Consider the following 25,224-nt stretch of genomic DNA (forward strand, 5'->3'; position numbering starts at 1 on the left):
CTCGGTTAGGATAAGGACCGTGACGAACGTCAGCAAGGGCCGGGAATCGAACTCGGGTCGGTATGCGGGGCACAACGCACTTTGAGGGCTTTCGGTGGACACGCGTGCTGGATATTCTGTCAACGAAAATTGTAACGTCACCATATTTAACAACAACAGCAGCAACATAAACTCGTACATTATTTCTTTTGGCGAAGTAGTCCTGCCCACCAAGCCCACTTACTTTCACAGCAGTCAAATAAACCGAATCGCGTTAAAACTGCTGACGTTCTCTCATCCGAGCGTTCACCTCTCCTATCTCACCTTGTCATCGCACGCGTGCGGCATCGATCCCGACCGGTCTTCATCCAGCAGTGGATTGACCACGGCTTGCTGCTGCTGCTGCTGCCGGTGACGTTCTTAATTTCCACGATATTTCATGACCGATCCGGTTCAATCATCTTGTACGCAAACCGCAAGAATCGTGTTGCATCACAAGGCGCGCACACACATACACACACGCGCACACACGCACACACACGCGCACACACGCACACGCACGCACACACACGCGTATAAACACGCACACACACACACACACGCGCACACACACACCCGCACGCACACGCACCCACACGCGTATACACACGCACGCACACATACACACACGCGCACACACACGCGCACGTATACACACACGCACACACACGCGCGCACACACACACACGCGCGCACACACACGCGCGCACCCACGCACACACGCACCCATACACACGCGCACACACACAGCCACACACACACACGCACCCACGCACACGCGCACACACACACGCGCGCGCATCTATATAAAGGAGGCACGCGTGTAAAAAAAAAAACCCGAGCACACTCCCACCCGCCCTTGTGCAGATAACCAGAACGATAGGGCGAGCAATTAGGCTCGCGTGGCAGATCCGATAGCAATTAAGCGGGCATCGGAGATCTTTGCCATACACTAGCGTCACTGGCGACGCGGTGCAGGTGTTGTGCGTGAGTGACTTGATCCGTTGACACGATCTCCAGACCGACAGCATCGTCGTCGTCTTCTTTTGCCGGAAAGAGGAGTCATGTCGTCAACTGATGAGCCGACGATAACCCAGCGCCCGGGCAGGGAGAAAGACTGCCACACCACCTCCATCCCCGTGGAGTCGTGGGGAAAGGAAGGAGGACCCAGCCCTGCAGACTGGTTGAAGACCGCAGTGGCCGGTGGTGGTGGTGGTGGTGCTGGTAGTTCAAAGAAAGGCGGAGATGTTGACCTCCACGTGTCCACCACGACCATCACCACCACGGCGTCTGGCGGCGGCGATGGTTCGTGGGACGAGGTGGATGGGGAAGCGAGGAGAAGCGACGAGACGTCCAGAGAACTCTGCGACACAGAAGTGTCCGTGATGACGATGGAAAACGCCCAGACGTGGGACCAGAAAGGTGATGTGTGTGTTTTTGAATCTTAGCTGTACGTGTTGTGTGTGTTGTGTGTGTTTTGGTTGGAGTGGTGGCGTAGTGGTTAGCGCACTGCGCTACAATCCCCCAGGCTGGCGGTCTCTGTGTTCCATTCGCGGCTACCGCGGCTAAGATGACCAACTCACCAGCGTGGTGAAGTATGGTCAAAACGATCTCCACGACCGTGTCGAGGCGTGGAGGTGCCTTGATTCAAGCAGTGGATATCTGCATCTGTTCTGGGCCCCCCCCCTGGCCTGACTCGGCCTTAAATGAGTCGGTCTGCTTGTCGCGTAATGTAAACAGAAGCGCCGGAGCGACAAAGGCGGTGTCCTGGGCGTGGTACCTGCCGCACCGTCCTACCGACGTGACGGACTTAATAGGCGCTCGCGAACACAACTCGAAACGACAGTCGAAGGATCTTCGTCAATGTGTGTGTGTGTGTGCTTTATAAAAAAACAAAATTATCGGTGCAAATACAATGCAATATTTTGGGGTTGAAATAAATTGTACGTGTTGTTCTTACGGTCTTAACAATAGATTTGCTTGGGGTGTACATTTACATAAATAGAATCTGGGCCAAGAGAGCTGATATTTAGACATGTTTCCGTGTACAACGGTTGACATTTCATGAATATTACATTCCTACGCTTGCATAACATCAAACATTGCCAATATTTATTATTCAAATCACATTAGTGTTTTTTAAATGTGTATAGTTCGCCTATGAATGCAATTTGTTATCGTTTGATGTCCATCATATTAGCACGTAAACAAATGTATAAACGCACAGGCATAACATACAAATAATAATAATCTAATTCATCAATCCACTGCTGGATGAAGGCTTCCCCACGCCGTGTTGGTGATGGGTTTTATTTGTTTTAAACCATTCTTTACCATGATAGTCAGTGGTGGCGGAAGGATTTCGCTCGCGCGCCTGATGTCACCCACGGACGGGAATCGAACTCAGGTGGCCGTGGTGCAATCGTGCAATGCGCTGACCACTGTACCCACGGAACCAGCCTCTGACAATGGAAGGTGTTAATTGGGAATTTATTGACTGCGATTATGCGAACAGACTGCTATAGACTGCATCATGTCTGTCATACGATTTAGCCCGTGTTCTTGTACAGGGAAATTGAGTTTTCAGGTCCGTACGGCGTACACATCCGTTTCAATACGGGCAAAAAATATATTTTGTCTATTTGTTTGTGTTTCTCCCTTGTGATGGGACTTTGTCGGATGAACGTTGAGATTTATAACGGGAACGGGGTGATCAAGAAGGTCTGTAATAAGGTAAAGGAACTGATAAGGGGTTGACAGGTATGATACTGTTCTATGACGAACCAGGATTTGTATAATGCATGCCTCTAGTTTGTTGAATGATCCCTTTCTATCGGATTTAGCGTCACACTCCTCTGGAGGCCAATTACTTGGTTCACTGACGATGGGAAATCGTGTACGTGCGAGTGTTTTTATCATGAGACGCGGAGCCGTGTAGTAGAACTCTTAGACAAGCTGTCATGCGAGTGAAACCAATCAAACCTCCCCGCATGTAATTTGCGTGGGCCCAAATACAAAAAAAAAATCTGTATTTCTCACAGTTCTGGTTGTAACCGTAGACCTCAGGGGCTTATAAACCATACGTGTACCCGGCACACCGCATCAAGTATACGCTTAGTTACGGCTGTGACTGCGGGTCGCGTGCCGCTCCAATCGGTGCTCACAATACATTAAACGAAGCCCCCCGCACGAACTCGAATATCGCTGCCAAATTGCTAGCTCTGTAGTCCGATAAGAACATTTAGGATGTTAATGATTCGATAGTGCTGCGTTGGTGGCGGTGGCGCACAAAACAAGCACTGTTTAACGGTCGACAAAAAAACGGACCACACTCGTGTGCTACGAAGGAGGTCTGTTGCCCGAAACGTCGCCGATTTTCTACACGTGTAATTTTGTTAATTTTAAGGCTGTGTGCTTGTTCACGTGTGCGTGAACAGTTGAACGCAAAAATGACGCAGAGCATCCCGTCGCATAGCAACGTTGCCTTGAAGTGCACACATCCAATCTGTAAGGACGGTTACTTTGAATTATTAGAAGACAACATTGCATGATTATCGGGCGCCATCGTGTAATGTGCAGTCTCCATCTCTTATCCACGCTTTATCTGGCCTCTCGATGGGCCATCGCTGGAAACGCTGTATATTACAGGACATGTTTTTGTTCCTTTTAAGGAAGCAGTGATATTGACGAACGAGTGCGTTCCGCCGGGATTGCAGTGTGGGATAACAAATAATTCCTGGTAGCGTGCGGATAATATAGTGTGCGGCATATTTAGGATTATGTGGATTTATTGATAACAACCCAGAAACTGAGAGATGCAGACCAAGGCACCTTCAGAATTCGTTGCCGCCGCTATAAAAGTGTCATTCGAATGTTCAGGGTTTATGGAAATTTCCAAAGCTCGGACGGCCAAAATTGAGGCACTCATAAATATTTGAGGGGTTGATTGTCAATGCCTGATGCCCAGAGGGGCAGACCGAGGCATCTTTAGGATTGGTATGGTCAATATTAAAATGTCCATTGCTAAGGCAGCCAGAATAAGGTTTATTTTTTGTTCTAAATTGTCGTTGTTATTCAGGAAAGCCTCACTGAATCCCATGACACTTTTTTCAGGAGCGTCCTGCCAGGTTTTCGCAGTCAAGGGGAGATGATTGCTATTTGTAAGCGTGCAGTATATATTTAAAAAAAAAACAAAGTAATCTGGTGCGGTTCGGAATGAAAGGATTCCTTGTTAATATCTCAGGCCTGTAAACGGTCGAATACGTTTCCAGCTTCAGTGCTCATTTGAGCGCGAGACGCGGACTTGTTAACTCTGGAGTCACGTGCGCAGATCCAGTTTAAATCGAGGTACTCCACTGCCTTGGTCAGGCAACTTCCATTATGTTGCATGCATTGTCGTCCGCGACATTCAAGACGGACAACACACAACTATCTCTCTTGATTCTAGATTTGAAGCTTTCGTGACTGCAAGGATTAATATTCTTTGTTTTTTTCGGTAAAGTCACGTAGGTAAAAAATTTAAATTAATAAAAGTAAAATAAAATAAAATAAAAATCACGACGTTTCGGAAGCAACACAAGCTTCCGTCTTCAGGTGGAACAGTCACAGCACGATATTTAACTTTTATTCATTAAATTTTTTTACCTACGTGACTTTACCGAAAAAAACCTAAGAATATATCTCTCTTGACTGCATAGCAATACGCATGCAATCCAGGTCGCTCTGAAGGGCCGCTTGAAATGGTGGTAGTGGTGGTGATGCTGCAGCTGCTGCTGCTGCAGGGATGCAGGGAAGGGAGGCGTGCCGGTGCAGACCGGTTGGGAGGTTGGTGGTGGTGGGGTTGTGTGGGCGTCGTGGACCACAGGGGAATTCGCCTTATAGATGGTGGACGTGTATACAGTGTGTGTGTGTTCATGGCTGTGTGTGGGGTGGGTGGATGTGCGTGTAATAAAGGGAGTGTGGGGGAGCGGTGGCGTAGTGGTGGTTAGTGCGCTGCGCTACGAACCCGGCGATCCGAGTTCCATTCCCGCTCACTGCCACCATCACCAGGGACGGATATTTGAACCAATCCTGGGTCTCCCCTATGTCGACTCAGCCTCAAATGAGTACTTCGAGCGGTGTGTAAACATCGCCACTATGGAGACAAAGGCGGCCGGGTGTGGTGATGCCCACCCCTTCGTGTGCCGTGCTCGCCTTCACAGGTGCTCGCTAACAGCACTTGCTCCAACAGTCCGTTTATGTCAAATAGGTCCATGTGGATATGTACGTGTGCACACGACTGCTTGAACGCGTGATGCTGCGTTGGCAGTGGTGCACAAGCACAAATAACAACAGCAGCAACAACATGTTCCATCTGCTGTGAAGAAGAACCATTGCACGCAACGTCGCCTATTATGTTTACGTTCCAATTTAAGGCCACGGGGTTTTTGACAAATGTGTATTTTTGCATATCTGCATAAAACAATGAGGCTGTTTGTCATCGCAAATTTGCATGCATTTTTTTACGTGTTTGCGTGCGCACGCAGTGGCATTCGCGCGTGTGTCGCACATCACGTTATTCGTGGACACTAACCCACAACGAATCCCAGTCTTTATTTTATTTGATCGCGTTCGAAGCGCAACGCTTTGCCACAATCGCCTTGTAACGCGTACAGCGGTGGTGCGTAATTCGCTTGCAAGCGTACAGCAAGGGAGGTGGGCAGCGTTGTCTAATTCCCATCGGGAGACAACGCGACTACTCCAGAGAGATGGCCCCATATGTGATGGCGATGGTTGGAGTGGGGGGGGGGGAAGCAGCTGGGTTGGCCTTGTAGCTGTCGCTGCCGCCGCTGCTGCTACTAAGAGGGTGGCTGTCTGTAGAAAAAAAAAACAACTTGCGCATTTAACGTCGCACGGCTCGTTGAGCCGCCAGATTGATTCGAGCGATCTCCCCAAGAAATCCGCCCGTGACGCGCAAAACAAATCCTGCATTCCGAAAAAGAAATATCTCCCCCCACCCCCCCAATGCAACATGCAGATGCGCGCTAAACGGCAATGCCTCGTATGGCGTGGTGATGGAGCAATCGCACTGGAGATGCAGAGGTGGATGGCAATTTAGACATTAGAAAGCCATCTCAGTGACGCGGACAGCTCCTCGAGTGTACATTACACAATGCCTGCGAAATGTCAACGCTCCCTCCCACTGAAATATAGATGCATTTATATGACGTACATTCATTTTATATATACCCATGGTGCCATGACCATGACCAAATGACGCACAGTGTGCCAAAACTCATCAGATCTCGGAAGCTAATTGAACCGGAGCCCGGATAGTGCTTGGATGGGCAACCACAATGCATACCAGGTGTTACAGGCTACAGAGCTGTATGGGCAGTGCAGTAAAATAGATAGTTGCGCTGTACTTCTATGCCCCCGCGTGGTCAAATAACCTCCCACAATCTGCACGGCGTGGGCTAAGCCCTCATCTAGCAATGGGTTGACAAACGGGCCGCAGCATACGTTCACGGCAGGCACATGTGACCTGCCGACCTTCGACCCTTTTGTGGGGGAAAATATCTCCAGCGTAAAGTGCCAAGGGTCGATGAGACGATAACCTATCAGACAGATAGTTGGGGGGGGGGGGGTGGGGGTTAGACTACCACTCCGTCTCCCATAAGTGGCAGAGTTTATCGAGTGTGCAGGCAGAGCAGCCGGTGGTGTTGCTGCAAAACGCTCGGGGCCTCAAGTAGATCAGTGGACCTCGGATTCGTGAAAAAAAAAAACCGTAGGGATTTGCCAAATACCAGCTCGATTTCAGTTCCTTACGAGAAAAATGTTAAAATAACCCATCATTATAATCGCATTCCATTCTTGAGTACGATGGCAATATGTTCAGGGGCTAAATGCCAATGTCGAGGTCTGTTCGCTACGAGAGGGCCTTGGGGAGAGAGTTTGTGTAATTTTGCAATCCCCCCCCCTCCCCCTCTGTTGAAGGAGCCAAAGACGAGAGTGGTCTACTATCCAGTGTGGTTCGTCGTTTTGTTTACGCATAAATCTAGCCGGTGTGTATTGTACGTTGTGAACCGCGCGATCGGGAGGCGAGCCTCCGTTAAGTTGTAGCACAGCTGATGGCTGCGCTTAAGCGAGGGTGATATTTATTTACGGTTAAGTGCAATAACAAAGTAAATGATGGAATGAATAAGCTGCGGTCAGAACGATTGATTGACACGTGGAAGGTGTTCGGATCAAATGCTGACAGGTGGTCAAATACTCCAGCCAATCATCCCTCCCACATTCTACCCCGCCCCTCCCACGGATCAAATGCTGACAGGTGGTCAAATACTTCAGCCAATCATCCCTCCCACATTCTACCCCGCCCCTCCCACGCCCGGTTTGGATAAAATATGTACCACTTTATGGGTTGGCTGGCTTCTGCCATCGCCTCATTGTTCATTTGATTAACACGGTTGTGATTTTGATATGTGAACCATCATCATCATTCTTAACAGCCATGGTATACCCACTGCTGGATGAAGGCCTCTCCAAGCCGTTGTCAACTATCACGGCCTCTCGATGCAGCGATTAATCTAGTGTCCTCACACTCGAGCTATTTTCATCTCCATTGTTTACGTCCTCTCTGGGGCGTGCTCCCTCCTTTGACAGCTATTCCATCATTGTTCTCGACCCACTGGCAATCGTCCCTTCTAAATGATGTAGCCTGGCCAAGCCCACTTCATAATTGTTGCACAGCGCTGTGAGAAAGTATCATTATTATTTCATAAACGGGCAATGCGGCATCTTCACCCTGCATTTTCTCTCGATTCACGTCTTCCTCTTCCTGTGTCTCAGTGCAACTCCAATTGTGCATCTGTCCACGCTTCTGTAGCGCGCACTTTTGCAACTCTCGCTTCATTGTCTTCGTCAATTGTCCGTGTTTCTCGTCCGTGAATGTCATAGCCAGGTAAGGTGCACGTCTGACGTTGCAAGACAAGGTGTGAAATGGCACCGACTGGGTGGCTATTTATAGCGGTGTGGGGTGCAGTGAAAGATTTCTCCTCCGAGATTCAGCTTATAGTGTGCGAGTGCTCAGTTTTTGTCATTGACCCAGACAACAGATTTGTCATTCATTTATGTGCTGTGAAGTAGGGGCATTACGCAAACATCACCAATTATATATTGTTTTCCTTTGAAAGCCACAGCGTTATTTACGAATGTGTATAAGTTATTTTCATCTCATCATGACGAGACAGAAAACCTGGATTCAAACCCGGGATTTTCGCTTCCAGCTCCCTGTTCAGATTCCCCGAACGCTTATTTAATAACATAATAATGAAAATTGTAAAAGAATCATCATTTCAACGTGCGCTGCCTGAATAACTGGGCAGGTAGCGATGCATCTGTTCAATTCAATCGCATTCTAACACAACGTATGTCTCACATTGTGCGGGTACGGAACAATTATTCTTGATTCCTGATTTTTTTTCTTGTGGTGAATGGTCACAAATGAGTTGGTACGGATGAGAAAGGGCAATGAGATGGTATGGATGAGAAAGGGCCTGACTAATGTCTATTCCTTGCAGGCCTTCATAGCCAGGTTCACGATCACGGCGGTCTCGTTATTGCAGTCTGTGCCAGAGGTCGCAAACGGGTTTTGATTCCTTACCCGTACCCGTACCCGGCCGCACCAGGGTCGCAAATGGGTACCCGTACCCGTACGCGGCCATGTTGCAGGCGCGGGTGGGTTGATTCTAGGAACTTGAATTGTGAGAAGAGACAAGACGTTGGGAAATGAGTGACAAACAGTTACTCACCAGTGACTCACGGTCTACCCGTACCCGGCCGCACCAGGGTCACAAACGGGTACCCGTACCCGGCCGGGTACGGGTAGCCGGGTATCGGGTAGGGTACGGGTACCGGGTACCCGGTTGCGACCTATGGTCTGTGCTGAGCGCACGTTTCCTTCCCCCAACTTAGGACTTCTGGAGAGCAGCAAGCGGCTGAAACCGCACGAGGCGCAGAGTCTGCGCAAGAAGGCCCTCTGGGTGTCGTGGACCTCCATCGCCGTCACCATCATCCTCTCCATCTTCGCATTCAGTGAGTTTCGCCCGACCGAGCACCGACCGATTCAGCGCGGTTAGCCACGCACGCGGCGCGAAATAAGTTCTACGTATGTGCGTCGTGCAAAGTTTCCCTCTCAAGTGGAACCAGTGCAGCAAAATCATCTGTTGTGCTCTACTTCTATGCTCCTTGCCTTCAGCGAGCCCCCCCCCCCGTCCCCCACTGACCAGCCTGCGGTTAAAATATCCCCACGACCGGCAATGGCGTGGGCAGGCTCTCATCCAGCAGTGGATTAGCCAAGGCTCTGCACGTGGAGCCTGCATCGTGTTGAGTTTCCCTCTCGAGTGCATCCGGAGCTCATGGTCCACAGACGTCTCTCATGGTGACGCGCGTCAGTGCAGGGTGCTTCAAAAAATGTTAACAATTCCGAGAATTTGCAACAATACCACAATGCACGTGGCTCTAGAGACCACTTGGAGAAGATTGCAGGCACGTGTTGACTGATTGCGAACAAGTGTAGACTATTTGACTTTTTGAAGCTATTAACATACACCTGTTATCATGTCAGAGTGTATTATCCGTTCTTTTTCCATTAAAAACGATAGTCCCGTATAAGTGTTAAAAACATTTTAAGCACCCTCTATTTCAAAACGACTCCTTTAACTCGCGACTTCCTCAAACTCCTGTAGACCCGTTTCCATTCCTCGAAATCAGCTCCAGGCCTCCTGATGCGTGTGGCAACCCCCCACTCTGAATCCCGCCCCTCTCCCCACCCCCTGTGAAAACACACTCCGCTCCGTGCACATCACTTGCTGGTTGCTCCTTCATTCTCTCTCCCTTTCAGCAGACAGTACATACAAGCGGGCATGCCCATCGTGTACATTGTGCATGCGCATGTACGGCCAGTTTATCATCCACTGCTGGATCAGAATCTGAATATTTATACTGGAGGAATCCGATGAGCGATAAAGATATTTTACAGATGTCCGGTAAGGGCGGGTAAGAACGTTACAACAACAAACAATGCAACAAAAAAACTATAGTAGTGCAAAGTAGAAGAAAATAAAACAAATCACCCAAACCCATAAAAATACAACACTGAACCATCCACCATCCGACCAGGCAAACCCCCATTGGCGTATTCACTTATTGTTCAAGAAGCGACCTGCCCTACAAATGGCCAGCTCAACAAAGTGGCTTATCACGTGGAAATGTCGAGACTAACCCACGCCGCGCATGTCGCGGTCGTGGTCTGCCTGGAGATCGGAGCAGCTTCGTGAAGACAAGCCACGCAGATGTGCTGGGGGCATTGGAGTACGGTGCGGTGATGGATGTTTCTCTTGTTGCGGTTGCCCTCTGCTGCCCAGCACATTCGCCGAGGGCGACAACGCAGCTGTTGTGTTTGCGGTTATCAGTTTGATGTTTGGTAAAAGGCGCTGATTAATCACGTATGATTCCATACGTGGGGGGTTACGTGACGATATATAATAACCTCTCACCCTACCCTCTTGTCTCTCTTTCATCTGCATCACAAACACATGCTCATATACACACACCCATATACATACACAAATACACGTGCACTTACACGCTCATATACACACACACATAAATAAACACTTAATTAACATGCGCGTATACACGTGTATGTGCACTGACACACACTCCCACACGCACACGCTCTCACATGCAATTACACGCCTACCAACTCGTTCACACATTTATGCAAACGTTCACACGCACACAATCACACACACACATGAACACACTGACACCCAATGTAGCGGTGTCCATGCTGCGCTATAGCCCATCATCATTCGGTTTTGCTGTAAGTATAATTTATTTTTCACAATTAACACCATTATCGAACTGCAAAACATTACAGTAACGGTGCTTTGCTGACCCACAATGCAGTGTTAGGTTACATCACAATACACTATAAACCACCATGTAATACTAGAGCTCACATCTATCGTGCAACAATTGATAAATTTTGCAATTAAAACGAATTCCCAGGCTAACGAATAGGACACTGCCGCCACGGTGCATGTAACAGGCAGCGCACTGGCCAGTTTGTATCTCCCGGAGCGGCAGGTAAAACAATGGGGGCACGTTTCTTGAACCCGACCCAGCCTCTGTCCACCCAGCAGCACAAATGGGTTACAGCAGTTCGTGTGCGGTGGGGTAAAGTGTGGGTATTCCTACCTTTCCCAAGATATCTGGCTAGCGTGGAAGAGTAGACCAAAATACATTTTAGAGGGGCTCCTTAGAGCCTCCCTCTAGTGGGGGCCCTTCCGCCAGCAGTGGCGTGAGCACAGCAATTGCAGGGCTGCGCCTTAGAAAATTGGACTGTGTTAGTTGCACATCTGTTCTCTCATAGAATCCACCGGGTAATCTTAATCCGGTTGCCTCGAGGGTGTGAACGTGGGATGGAGCTCTTAGTCGGCGACCCACCCTGCCCTTCATCCACGGCCCCTTGGGAGCCAGCGTTTAGTTCAGAATCGGTGTTTTGAATCTCTCGAGCAGACGAACCTCTTCTGGAGAGAGCCGTATCGTGGAACGGCGTCGTTGACCCACGTCGTTTACTCTTCCTCCTCAAAGGCCCCCCCCCTCCCCAAATATTCCACGCAACGCATTGGGCGCCGGTGCAACGGCGCAACAAGCGTGATTGACGAACCAAAAAATAACTCGACAAACGTTAATCGGTAACACCGTTTCAAGAGGAAACTTACAATTCGTGACATTTCTGGCGATGGCCTTTCTTCGTAGCCAGAGCCACAATGTTACTTATGGATGTGAGCAGGGTTTTTTTATGTTGCATTGCATGGGGCTGGCTGATAAACCCACAGTGTTATTATTTTAAAGACAACCCGCGGTTGGCTTCATTAAAACAAATGGACAATTATTCGTTGTATGTATTTATTTTGGACTTCTTTGGCACCGTACATAGCCCACCATGCTTATCAGAGGTGCAGTGTTGAGTCGATGGGCAGTGTTGGTCTATGGGCAGTGTTGAGTCTATGGGCAGTGTTGAGTCGATGGGCAGTGTTGAGTCTATGGGCAGTGTTGAGTCTATGGGCAGTGTTGAGTCTATGGGCAGTGTTGAGTCTATGGGTAGTGTTGAGTCGATGGGTAGTGTTGTTAGTCTATGGGCAGTGTTAGTCTATGGGCAGTATGTATGTTGACCTTCTTTTGCACCGTACGTAGCCAACTGTGCTCATCGGAGGTGTGGGGGAAGGACAACATTCTTGATAGAATATCAAAATTAGAATATTTATTCATAATGGAGGAATCTTATAAGCTATGAAGTAATCTTTATCACAGATGTCCAGTAGTCTCGATTACATGGTGGCTTCTGACCAAATCATCGGGAACGCGCCCGATCTCATCAGACCTTGAAAGCTAAGCAAAGTTGAGCCTGCACAGTGCGTGGATGAGTGACCACCGCTCACAAAGAGCTTGCTACAGGCGGCTGCAGGGACCACCTGACGAGCAGCAGAGGGCGGTGCAGCAACATCCCTTGTTGTCCTGTACAATGCTATAAACGTCCATGCTCAACGCCTTCACCAAGCGACAGCCAGAGTTGTGGAGAAATCTCGAATTACTGGCGAAACTTCGTACTCAGATTGTAAATGTTGTGGGTTTCCTCTCCAACACACCGGTGTGCTGTACTCGTAACGAATTGGCCACGTTCTGTTTACGTAACAAATCTTACTAATTGGCTGTGTCGGGTGGTGGCGGGTTTAACGACACATTTATATTTACGCGATCTGACCCAAACACCTGTTATGGATAATATTGGTCGCGAAAGCCAACGTGTTAAAACTGCCTTCACCCACCCGCACAGACCAACTCTGGCTGTCGCCTGATGAAGCTGGTTGTAATTACTGGCGAAACGTCGTACTCAGTTTGTAAATGTTGTGGCTTGGCTCTCCAACACACCGGTGTGCTGTGCTAGTGACGAATTGGCACGTTCTGTTTACGTGACAACCCTTACTAGTTAGCTGTGTCGGGTGGTGGCGGGTTTTAACGACACATTTATATATTTACGTGATCTAACCCAAAAACCTCTTCTTCTTGGTTCTTTCGGTAAAGTCACGTAGAAGGGAAGTAATAAAATAATAAAAATAAAACATAATAAAATAAAATTATGTTTTATTTGTATTATTTTTTCATTACTTCCCTTCTACGTGACTTTACCGAAAGAACCAAGAAGATGAATCCCTGTAGTCACGAAAGCTTTAAATCGAAACCAAAAACCTCTATTACGCAGCGTGATAAAGTATGGTCAATTAAATGCCACAACTCGCATGACTCAGGGAGACCCCTTAAGCACAGTTGCTAAGCACAAAACATCAAGCTGGTACAGCGACAAACCACACCGTCCGAGTTGCAATGGATAGAGTTGACACGTCTTTCCACTTGAGCCAGGATCGAGCGGCAGAATTGGCAAATGTCTGTGCACGTACTGCACATGCACACCGTGTCATCTCGGCGTGGATGGTGGCAAAGTGAACTTAGTAATTTGCTCACTTTGTCCACTTGATCCATTTACTCCCAACCACAGCCTGTTCTTCCCCCGCACTTCCGATTAGCGCGGTTTGCCACGTACGGTGCGAAAGAAGTTCAACAGAACAGTGCGTACATAATGTGTGTGTCAACGGCGATTTTTTTGAGGGTTTATCGTGCGGTGTTCGTTTCCAGGACACCGCTCGATCGAAGTGTCTGGACGCCAGGAGTTCTCTCGCCGTTCCTTTGTGGAAGTTAGATAGTCCCTATTGAGGCCCGCACTGCGCACGAACACAAACACGCGTGAGAGAGTGGGTGAGAGAGTGGGTGAATGAGAGAGTGGGTGAGAGAGTGAGTGGGTGAGAGAGTGAGTGGGTGGGTGAGAGAGTGAGTGGGTGAGAGAGTGAGTGGGTGGGTGAGAGAGTGGGTGAATGAGAGAGTGGGTGAGTGAGAGAGTGAGTGGGTGAGAGAGTAGGTGGGTGAGAGAGTGGGTGAATGGCTGAGAGGGTGAGTGGGTGAGAGAGTGAGAGAGTGGGTGAATGAGAGAGTTAGTGGGTGAGAGAGTAAATGGGTGGGTGAGAGAGTGGGTGAGAGAGTGAGTGGGTGAGAGAGTGAGAGAGTGGGTGAATGAGAGAGTGAGTGTGTGAGAGAGTGAGTGGGTGGGTGAGAGAGTGAGTGGGTGGGTGAGAGAGTAAATGGGTGGGTGAGAGAGTGAGTGGGTGGGTGAGAGAGTGAGTGGTGCGAGGGTGAGTGGGTGAATGAGAGAGTGAGTGGGTGAGAGACTGAGTGGGTGAGAGAGTAAATGAGTGGGTGAGAGAGTGAGTGGGTGAGAGAGTGAGTGGGTGAGAGAGTGAGAGAGTGAGAGGGTGAGTGGGTGAGAGAGTGAGTGGGTGGGTGAGAGGGTGAGTGGTGCGAGGGTGAGTGTGTGAGAGAGTGAGAGAGTGAGTGTGTGAGAGAGTGAGAGAGTGAGTGGGTGAGAGAGTGAGTGGGTGAGTGGGTGAGAGAGTGAGTGGGTGGGTGAGAGAGAGAGAGTGGATGAATGAGAGGGTGAGTGGGTGAGAGGGTGAGTGGGTGAGAGAGTGAGAGAGTGGATGAATGAGAGGGTGAGAGAGTCAGTGTGTGAGAGAGTGAGAGAGTGAGTGGGTGAGAGAGTGAGTGGGTGAGTGGGTGAGAGAGTGAGTGGGTGGGTGAGAGAGAGAGAGTGGATGAATGAGAGGGTGAGAGAGTGAGAGAGTGAGTGGGTGAGAGAGTGAGAGAGTGAGTGAATGCAAGGGTGAGTGGGTGAGAGAGTGAGTGGGTGAGTGGGTGAGAGGGTGAGTGGGTGAGTGGGTGAGAGAGTGAGTGGGTGAGAGAGTGAGTGGGTGAGTGGGTGAGAGAGTGAGTGGGTGTGTGAGAGAGAGAGTGGATAAATGAGAGGGTGAGAGAGTGAGAGAGTGAGTGGGTGAGAGAGTGAGGGAGTGAGTGAATGCGAGGGTGAGTGGGTGAGAGAGTGAGTGGGTGAGTGTGTGCGAGGGTGAGTGGGTGAGTGGGTGAGCGAGTGAGGGTGAATGATGTTGTCTGATGCAGGTGGACGCCACTCTGGACGTGCTGTCGTCCGTGATCGTGGCCTGGCGCTACAACAACGCAGCGGCCGTGCACTCGGCCTACCGTGAATACGTGTGAGTGCACGCCGTGTGCGCGCGACGCCGACCGCGCTTTTTTTTTACTTTAAACTTTTGTCCTTAAAAAAAAATATCTTCACCCCCCCCCCCCTCCAATTTTGCCATCGGTGTTGCGTCACGAGACCAAGTATCCATTCGGATCGCTTGCAGACCAGTGCATCCCCTTCATGCTCGAGAATGGCTCACAGAAAGCAGCGATCAGAGAACTACCCCTGAAATGCCTTCAGAGTGACTATTCTTAACTTTCACTAAAAATACCCCATACATTTAAAGAGAGCTTAGACATTTCTAAAATCCCAAATGATTACCACGGTGAAAACATTGTCAAGAACTTTTTTTTTACTTGGATCATAAGTCAATGGTCATACGCATCTCATCGTCAATGCCATAGGTCCCTGGTTCCTTTTGGTCAGGATGAGCTATTGCTCATCATGGTAATGAAATAAATGTACTCAAGTGATGTGACTGACAGGCCGACTCACAGGGACAAAGTCAGTTTCTTGAACTCTCGACAATTGTTAGAGAGAAACCAAACAGAGCCATGCAATGAACACATGGGACGGGACACACAGACGGACGGGAGCAGACAGATGAACGGCCAGCTTGCGATGTTACGCGTAAGAGAAATCCGAGGACGCGTGAAACGGCGACGTTTACACCGGTTGTTCTCTCCGTTTCCCCGACGTGTGCTCGTTTCAGTGCCTGCTGCGTGCTCGGCGGCGTCTTCATGCTCTCCTCCATGTGCATCATCGGGAAGTCTTCGCACGACATCGCTCACAAACTCGTGCCCAAAGTGGTAGGTTTTCGCCCACGGCGAGCCGTTTGAACCGTCGGGACACAATCAACTGGGGCCTGTACGCAGCGATCGCCGCCCTCTTCCGGCAGATTAATGCCCCGGGTCGCTCTTACAAATGAGACGAGCCTTCTCTCTTAAGTTGTCGCCTGGTTAAAGAAAATGAACTTGAACAAGCGAGGTGGGTGGGAGTGTGACCACTCATGATAACAATTTGCGAATCAACCAGCCTATGTATTGATGGATGTTGAACTTCATATGCACCATACGTAGCCGACCGTGCTAATCGGAGGTGCACAGTGGAGAAGAGCCACAATTCCACGAAACTGCCGAACTTCCACCGAACGTACACAAATCACGCGCCGCACGTTGTTGGAGGTCTGCACCGTAGGATGACAATGTGGGTGTGGGTCAAGATCGCAGGGGAACAATTAATCGCAGTTATTGAGCAAGGAAAATGTGACAGCTGTGTGCGGTCGATCGCTCAATTAACAAGAACTGCACTGCAAGTTCTGTGGTCACTTTGAAATACATAAATAATGACCATCCTTTTTCAATCCACTGCTGGATGACGACCTCCCCTCACATATCAGTCACGGGGGGGGGGGAACGGGGGGGGGGGAACGGGGGGGGGGAACGGGGGGGGGGAACGGGGGGGGGGTGTTGATTAACGGTACGTCGCGACGTTGGTCAGTGCGGGTTAGTGATCGCAGAGGTCAGATATCCATCGCCACTGATGTTAGCCGTGGGGCGCCCGCAATCAAAGTCCGCAGACACTTTTTTGCTTTTGAAAAATTGGTGACGCTGGGTTTGACGGTGACGATTTGTATCATCATGAGGATGTACCTCATCTGTGTTGTCCACCCAGGATGCATTTCTGCTGAGCGTGTCGGTGCTGAGCGGAGTTCTCTGCCTCGGCCTGGCCGGGGTAAAGTTCATCCTGGCGAGGGCCCTCACCAGCCGGGCACTCATGACCGATGGTGAGACCTCGAGCGCTCTGTCAGGTGGCAAGGTGGCGACAGCAAAGTTCAAAGTTAATTTATTAGGTATAGCCCTGTGAGCCATTCGGCTCTTGAATCGGGTGCAACCGCAACAAACGAAAAACTAAAACATGAACAAGAAAACATCTTAAAGTGACTATGTGCAAACAGAAAATCCAAGAAAAGACAGCAAAATATTGCAGAAAAATCACTGTACACCAACCCTGTGTGCAAATATCCCAGTGGGATGCAAGTCAAATAACAACAACCACGAGACAACTTAGATTAAGGCCATCAGTCTAACTCTGTACTACAACAAACAAACATGGCCAAACCATTTCGAAAATCACCCAAATAAAGCCATAAAAGCAATGATACAGTGGTCATAGGAACTGTGACCGAATTTTCACAATAAACGACGTAAACAACATGTACTACCAAACTCTGCAGCCACAGCTGGCTGCATGAGTCACTCCAGCGGGTAACGGGCTCTTTGCTCGCACCGAGAAGGGCCTGGGCTCGATACCCGACTGGGACGCAAATTTTGTGTGGAGTTTCTATGTTTCTCTCCCCCACCCACCCACCCATGCTCCCATAGGTGAACACACACAACTGGAATTGGTGAACCGTCCAAGTGCTGAAAGATTACCAGCAAATTACTCAATTGGAATTACACATGGCAGTAATGTCGCAGCTTTCTCGGGTGAACAAGTTTCATGATAATTAAGTATCCTCCGCACCATCACCTGCAGGCCTCAGGCTGCAGTGACCAGCACATGGATCGCACTCCAGGAGTGAATTGTGAATGATTGCGCCAACGGCTCAAGGAGGCCTTCATTGAACGGCGGATTGACCATGGCTGACGGTGATGATGATGATGTTCAATTCACTCTCCCAGATGATGTACACTCGTTAGCGGAGCGTGGCAAACCAACAGGGGGGGCGGTGACGTGGCCAGGCAGTCGCTTGTTTTGCTGCCCTTTGTGAGAGTTGGCGGTTTGTGGACCTGCGGCTGACCTGGTTTAATACTGCGGCTGCAAAAACTAAAAAAACCTGGTCATCCGCCTCGCAGTGGACGTCAAAGATCCCCTTGACGTCATTCACAAAGAGTCGCCCGGTCTCATGGCCCAAATTTAAAGATTGATAAAAGTGCTTAGTGGCTAAAACCACAGAGCATAACGTCGCCTCCTCCCTACTGACTGACTAAACGTGTCCGTAAAGCATAGCGCGCTCAGGAATGCCTCGCGCTCGGAAGAACGGCGCAAACGGAAGACGTCGTAATTGTTTGATTTGCGTTGTGTAAAATGAAGTTCATTGCATGATTACCGTCGCGACATCTGACTCGCCGCGTCCTTCCTGTTGTGCGCCACGCGCCAGCCTTCAACTCGTTGGTGGGAGGCATCATGGGCTTCAGCATTCTCTTCAGCGACGAGGTGTTCAAGCACAACCCATCCGTGTGGTACATGGACGGTCTCATCGGCATCCTCATGGGCATCATTATCATGCTCTACGGCGTCAAGTGAGATTTTTTTTTGCAAGATGCATGACTTAACTTCTCGCCGACTAATTTTCCGGGTCGTTGCTGGTGGAGTCCAGGAGGTGGGATGTGCGTCGTAGTCGCAGCCATAGCGATATACATACTGGACGTGGTGTGCCGCGTGCGGATAGATATATTTTACGGCTCGCAGGGTGAAATTAAGCTTTTTTTTATACCAGGCACACATTGGGGGGTGTGTCTTACTTGCATGAGCGTCTTATAGTCCAGTAAATACGATACATTAATATTAAATGCACATTTGTTCTTGTGTTTTCTTGTTTTCCACAGGCTCCTAGTGGACATGATACCCCGAATGAAACAAACACAGAACTACGAAAGCATGGACTAACATTCTGCTGTGCCAGTGCCCTCCTCTGCATTACACCTTGCTGTGCTCTCTTACTCTATCTCATACCTCTTTTCCACTGCACACCTGAGCCGTGCCAGGACCGGGTCGAGCCAGCATGGCACGGGTCAGTAGGCACCAGCTTGCTTTTCCACTGCAGAAGCCGAGCCGTGCCGTCGACATCGCATGCAAACGAACGGGTGGAGACGCACGTGGATGACGCGGTGATGCCGTGTCCTCGCAGCGCTGAATGCCCCTGGCCCTGGCTGACCGCAAGCCAGAGTCAAACGCATTGTGAGGCCGGCGTAAGCGAGGTGTTTGCTTTTTAGCTCGGCACGGCAAAGTAGCCAGTGGAGAATGACCCGTTCTGTGAGTGCCCCCCCCCCGCCCCCGCACTGGCTCTGCTTGGATGTGCCAGTGGAACAGGGGTATATATATATGTGTTCAACAAAATTTGCTTATTATAGTCTGTGGTGATAGAAGGTCCACGTAGTTGAATTGTAAGGACATAGCTTACCACGTTTTCGGCAAAAGCACAATGCTTTATGAACTCGTAGGGTTGCTGCGTTGCTGGAATTGAGCGTTCAATATGAGCTCCACAATAATCGTATCGTTAGTTTGACTAAATATGGTTGTGCGTGATTATTTAATTTCCTGCAAAATATTAATGAAACATGAAAAGCACAATAATTCAAATTCAAAATAAACAGGTATTACCCATTACATCAGTGGTTTGCTAAATGTGTTCCAGGGTATTTGATGGATGGCGATTATACAATGTCATCATTTTCTTAGTTGCTTTGAAATGTTTTTTTTTTCACGTGACTGACAGCACGTGCGTTTAAAAAGTGTCGTAATGGTCTGCCACGATTAGAAGTTTCATGGCATGTGTACGTTGAGTGAACTTCAGTTAAACAATTTCTATTCCTACTGGAAGTACAGCAAAGCACACAAACGTTACACAATATGTAAAATACAATTTACAACTTATGGCGAACTAATATCTAGATAATCGTCGTATAAAAATGTGCATCATATGGTTTTACAAAAATTACATCGCGGCAACCCTACTTACTAGCAATTTTTTTGTAGTAAAAACACTCAATACCAGCAGATCACATAATGGAAAACTGCGCAATTGTTAAATCCAGCAAGCGGGCGAGGGTTTGTGGAATTAACATTGAGACCATCAGCCTATCGGCCTTCTGGATCTTACTTGACTTCTGCCCCCCACATCGCTCTTCGGTGGCATCGGAGGTTCGGCCGACTCATCTCGGTGTTGGCGAAAACCGAGCGAACGTTAAATAGGTATGACCGCGACACACGCTTTGTCCAAATTGTGTTTCAAATATGATGTTCGGCATCATGCTCCCACCCTCATCCACGGGATGAAGAAATGCCCGTTCGAAATTCTTGCGTGGCCCCGTTTTTTAATTAGGGAGGGGAGGGGCGGGAACTCACCTTGGTCCACATCTATGGACGCTGCTGCACTTGGACAAATGTAAGTTAACAGCACACAACGTCATTTCGTTTGTGTGCGGTCATTTGGTGAACGACCCGAGACCATTAACTGGGAGCAATTGGCAACGCAGTTTAATAGTGGGCGGCTGAAACGTGGAATTTGAACTCGGCAGGGCTGGCTTGGCGCTCTGATATCGTATCCACCCGGCCACCAATTGATAAACATTTAACTGTGAAGGCATATACGGCTGATGGATTAAACCTTCTGTTCTTCGTGGTGATTAAACAAACTCCCTATTCATTTAAATACTATTGTTCGAGGCGCATTATCTGCCACCTACGTGTGTGCGTTTGCGTAAAAACATTATGGCATAACGCAGTGCCGGACACGTGAGCACAGAATAATCCAAGCACATTGTCTTAAACAAATATGTTGAAGGCATTAACTGTCGGCATTGTACAAACGCTCGACGTTCACACTGTTAACACGCCATTAAATAAACAAATCGTTTGCAGTGTTTACTTTTCAGACTTTTATAAGCTTTGGGGTCAATACGGGGGGGGGGGGGGGAATTAACAGCACAACATCGTTACATTGGCTGTATATTACAAAGTTCGCAGTTGCATTTAACCAAAATAAGGTCACATTATGTTTAGATTGTCGGAGTAAGGTAATCAACACTGCTGCGTAGGGATGCGCGGTTATGCTGTGTCGCTCTGCTGCCGATGTGTTTTCAGGTTTATACTGCGCGTTGTTCGAAACGATGTCCGACGTTGTACTCCGCGTGTTAGGGGTCAATCTGTTTGAAGCAATAACCTCTAAAGGACGTACATGGGGGGGGGGGGGGCGTCGCGGTGGCGAGATGTTAACAACCTCGCCTGGTATACAGGAGGCGTGGGTTCGACCCCGACCCTGACGCCTGCTGCTGTATATTTGGAGTTTGCGGTGTCTCTCTCCCCGCGGTCGCGTGGATTTTTCTCCGGGTCCTCCGGTTTCCCCCTCCACATTTAGAATCAACAGCACGCGTTTCGAGTACTATATTTGGCTGCTGTCAATTTCCACGTGACGACGATGAGCCACTTCGTTGAGCTTTCACATGGTGGCCAGGTCGATTCTGATAAAGAGCTATGTGGCTCAAGTGGGTAAGATTTAAACATTTTATTTTAGTCTTAGTTTAATATACATACGCCGGACAATCGTGCCAAACTATGCGAGGTACAACCCGAACATTTACCGGTGAGGCAAGGTTAAGTCTGCAGTATTGGATTTGTTTGTAGTGGTCAGGTCAAGGTTTACCGTGAAAGAAATATTCGTGGATTTGCACCGGGAAACAAAAAAAAAGCATGTGCTTTTACTGTGTTGCAATAACAATGTCCATTTACGACACTAACGTCTAACTTGCTCGTTCAATTTAACTTTTGTTCATAAACTCATTTAGACTATTGCTGCGCCCGTCGTAAAATGAGTCAAGTATTACCAATCGCCACTTCGCACAATGCAGCGCTCACGTTAAGCAGTTATTATTATTTAAAAAAAGCGTCAACAATTATTCTTTACAAATAAAATAAAACCTGTAAATGGTGAACGTTGCGTAATAACTTGCATAAAAAATTAATTTGTATCCGTTGCATAACAAAATCACCGACATATTCACAGTTTTAGCATATTAATATATACACGTATATGTATATGATAGCAATTTTGATGTCATGGGTATAATATCCTGTGTGCGTGAACGTATATGCATTACGTGCCCGTGCATGTGGTTGTGTATGCTTTATACTAAGTGGTAATGATTGGTTGGAAAGTACAGTGCAGTATGTGTGTATGTTCCACTTTTAAGCTTTGCCACTGCATTTCTGTTGTCTCATTTAGACGAAGATGGCAAAAAAGAAACCGGTCGTAGGGTTTGCTTGAGTGTAGTTTTTTTTTTACTTCACAAAGACGGTGGCAAACATTGCATGGAATCGTTGCAAGGGGCCGTTGATGATTTCCAACTTTACGGACTCGATCCACTCTCCTCCAGATCCCGCAGGAGCTGTCCAGCAGACGAACGACCTCGCGACTTCGGATCTGGTCTAACAATATCCCACCATCCGGTCTTAAGGTCTCCCCGTTGGGCAACACATTACAATTTTGTTAACGTACAAAGGTTTAAAAGCCAAACTTGTAATCGATTGTAAATTGTCTTTAGTCTGACCAATCATCTGTGGATCCTCTTAGCTGCAGGGGCGAGGCAGGTTTTTTCATCCTCAGAGATTTGATGAATTGTGAATTGGGGTCACGGTTCAATGGAATCATAGATTCGTCTTGTTTTGCCTTGTGTATACCGTCTCATTTGTATTGTCTGTCTCGAATGTTCCAGCTCACTTGGTCGGTCTCTAGTCACGTAAATATACACTGGCGTCTCGTCTGCACCAATGATAAAGAATGGATTCTTACACACGACGAGAAACATCTTTCACGAGCTTAAGATTAATTGCAATGTGCAAGCGATCCGTGATTTGACCAGTTTTCTGCAGAACTTTGGAGGATACACAGATAAATGATGATGACCGTGACGTGACGGCACCCGCTATATTAGTTCTGTGATAAAGTTCATGAGCGGCAGGTGGTTTGGGTTAGCAGGGCTTAGCCCCCTCTGACCTATTTACCAAATGGTGCTATACAGGGACTCCTCGACTTACGAATGAGTTAGGTTCCGGAGGTCTGTTCGGAAGTCGATTTGTTCTTTAGTCTAACTTTACTCCTGTCGATTCCAAAATGTTGTACGGCATGCACACTAAACACGGGGAATGGCTTTAAAAGTTGTATAATCTGTAGATGCCACTGCTTCTTCATGGTCTACAGATGTAGATGCCACCACCCCCATCTATTGCGCGGCGGTTGAACTTACGACTCTCGGTCTGAACAGGCAACTGGACATTCGGACAGGTTTGTTCGTAAGTCAAATGTTCGTAAGTAGAGGAGTCCCGTACATGGCAATGGTTTTGTCCCACTGGAAGATTCGTGACCCAGGTCACGCTTGCAAACGCGACTCATCCTAGTGTCTGGAGTTCTCGCATGGTTAAACAAAACAAGCTAAGTTGGAGATATAGCATTTCACACTTACTACCTATCACACTATTTTAAACAAACGCTGTCTTGCCAATTTCAAAGGAGTTGTGTTTATGTGTAGGCAAATCTCCATGCTCATCGTGGGTCAGGACCCGGAACCGGATTTTTCATTGCAAATTATTTTGGTGATACTGTGTTGGCAGTGGTGCACAAATACTTAAAAGAGGCAACTTTTTCAGCAATGGCCCATCTTCATAGCACCACACACGTACAAATGGATAGGCCGGAGAGCTATAGTGGATAAGAGTTGGAGACCGTACAATATTATTACAAGATCAACATGATCTTCATGCCACTCAGAAGGAGGGGGCATCAGTTAACCATATATTTTGAGAGAAAATGGTCAACGCCACAGTAAAAAAAAACACTCCCTCGGATGCAGGTTGTCCCATTGCCTGGCTGTTCAGCTGCAGAAAACGAGACGGTAAACGTGAAGCCTGCATTACTGCGTAACTTGAATATTCACGAACGTACAACATCAAGTGCATCGACGTTAGTGCTGTGAATGTTACGTTTTTAATAAAACATTGACGAACATATCTCTAGTCCATACTCTTTGGTTCTTTCGGTAAATTCACGAAAACTTCAAATCTAGATTAGATATCTGTAGCCCTTTTCATGTTAAAATTTTAGTTTTATTGAAATAGGAGTCTAAATATGCACTGTTTTTTTTACAGGTAGGAACAACAGGTTCCACACTGCCCACCAGGGATTATTTGTCTGTCTGTCGTGCACGAATGCGCTGTCCAACCAAGTTCCTACCTGCCCACTCCGAAGGAACGTGTTGCAGCGCCTTGAGATGCGGTTACATGTAGATGATATAGAAATGATAATTGTATAGACAACTGTATGCTGGAAAGACTAGTCCTTGACTCTGAACTATTATATCTGCATTTTTCACATATCTGTCCGTTCACTAAAAACTTTTTTTTTACACATCCAATAAGTGCAGAGTTTTGCTTGTCTTGAATCGATGCTGCTTAAATAATGCACCCCATAGCCCATGCTGCTGATAGGACGGGTAAAAAACTAATTTACGTGGAGTAACAGCTGTGTAAAGTTTGCGTAGTCTGCTTATAGTGTTCATTACATACGATATTTATTTGACCCTTGAATCAAATTGTTCTTCGTGCTTTCGGAGTCCCTCAAACTTTGCTCACGATCCTTAAGGACCTTCATGATGGTGAGCGGCCCCGCGTCAAACTACATGGCCGTCAGTCAGAGCCATTCTCTCTACACCTTGGGATGTAACAGGGATGTCCTCTGGCTCCATATTATTTAACATATCTTTTGACCACGTAGTTCGTGAAGCCTTCAGTAGCTGTACCCGAGGAATTATTATATGGTGCAGATACAATGGGAGGCTGATCGATGCCCGGGTGCGGTCAACGGATGCCTCCCTATTGCTCAACCATGTTATGTATGCCGATGCTCTGGTGATTGCTGCTCACTGCGCTGAACCTGGAGCTTGCCACTAAGAGGTGGGGTTTAACCATCAGCCCCACCGAAACTAAGCACCTGCGTGGGTATTTTGTACCATCGAACAATCCACCCCCACAGCTTACAATTCGTGATGCGGCAGTTGTGGAGAGATTGCCGAGATTCCCATACCTGGCCAGTGTGCTCATGACCGGCTCCGGTTTAACAGCAGAGGTATCACTCCAAATCAGTTGAGCGCCATTATCTTTTCATCGGCTGCGTTACACTGTGTGGAAGCTACCTGGTCTCTCGCTCCGCATGAAGCTCGAGGTCTTCTCGGCCA

General features: G+C 48.2%; 2 protein-coding genes across 2 annotated transcripts in view; both read left to right on the forward strand.

Moving 5' to 3' along the window:
- The window catches only part of LOC133349720 (arf-GAP with GTPase, ANK repeat and PH domain-containing protein 1-like), a 227,146-nt gene that overhangs the window by 123,719 nt on the left and 78,203 nt on the right, over positions 1–25,224 (forward strand). The window lies entirely within an intron of this gene.
- LOC133349715 (transmembrane protein 163a-like) lies at positions 799–23,999 on the forward strand. Its single transcript, XM_061563397.1, has 8 exons — positions 799–1,440; positions 8,974–9,093; positions 10,842–10,885; positions 15,133–15,224; positions 15,927–16,023; positions 16,889–17,000; positions 18,378–18,519; positions 18,826–23,999. The coding sequence occupies exons 1-8, from the start codon at positions 1,083–1,085 to the stop codon at positions 18,884–18,886; spliced, it is 1,026 nt and encodes a 341-aa protein (XP_061419381.1). The 5' UTR covers positions 799–1,082; the 3' UTR covers positions 18,887–23,999.

This window comes from Lethenteron reissneri, chromosome 31 (assembly GCF_015708825.2).
Source record: "Lethenteron reissneri isolate LAM-NWPU_2019-01 chromosome 31, ASM1570882v1, whole genome shotgun sequence".
Lineage (NCBI taxonomy): Eukaryota > Metazoa > Chordata > Hyperoartia > Petromyzontiformes > Petromyzontidae > Lethenteron > Lethenteron reissneri.

Bases quoted from the DNA above. Each gene is read 5' to 3' on its own strand.
- LOC133349715 (XM_061563397.1), top strand. From the start codon at position 1,083: ATGTCGTCAACTGATGAGCCGACGATAACCCAGCGCCCGGGCAGGGAG. The intron at 1,441-8,973 runs GTGATGTGTGTG...CCCCCAACTTAG, and splicing joins CCAGACGTGGGACCAGAAAG to GACTTCTGGAGAGCAGCAAG. The intron at 18,520-18,825 runs GTGAGATTTTTT...TGTTTTCCACAG, and splicing joins ATCATGCTCTACGGCGTCAA to GCTCCTAGTGGACATGATAC.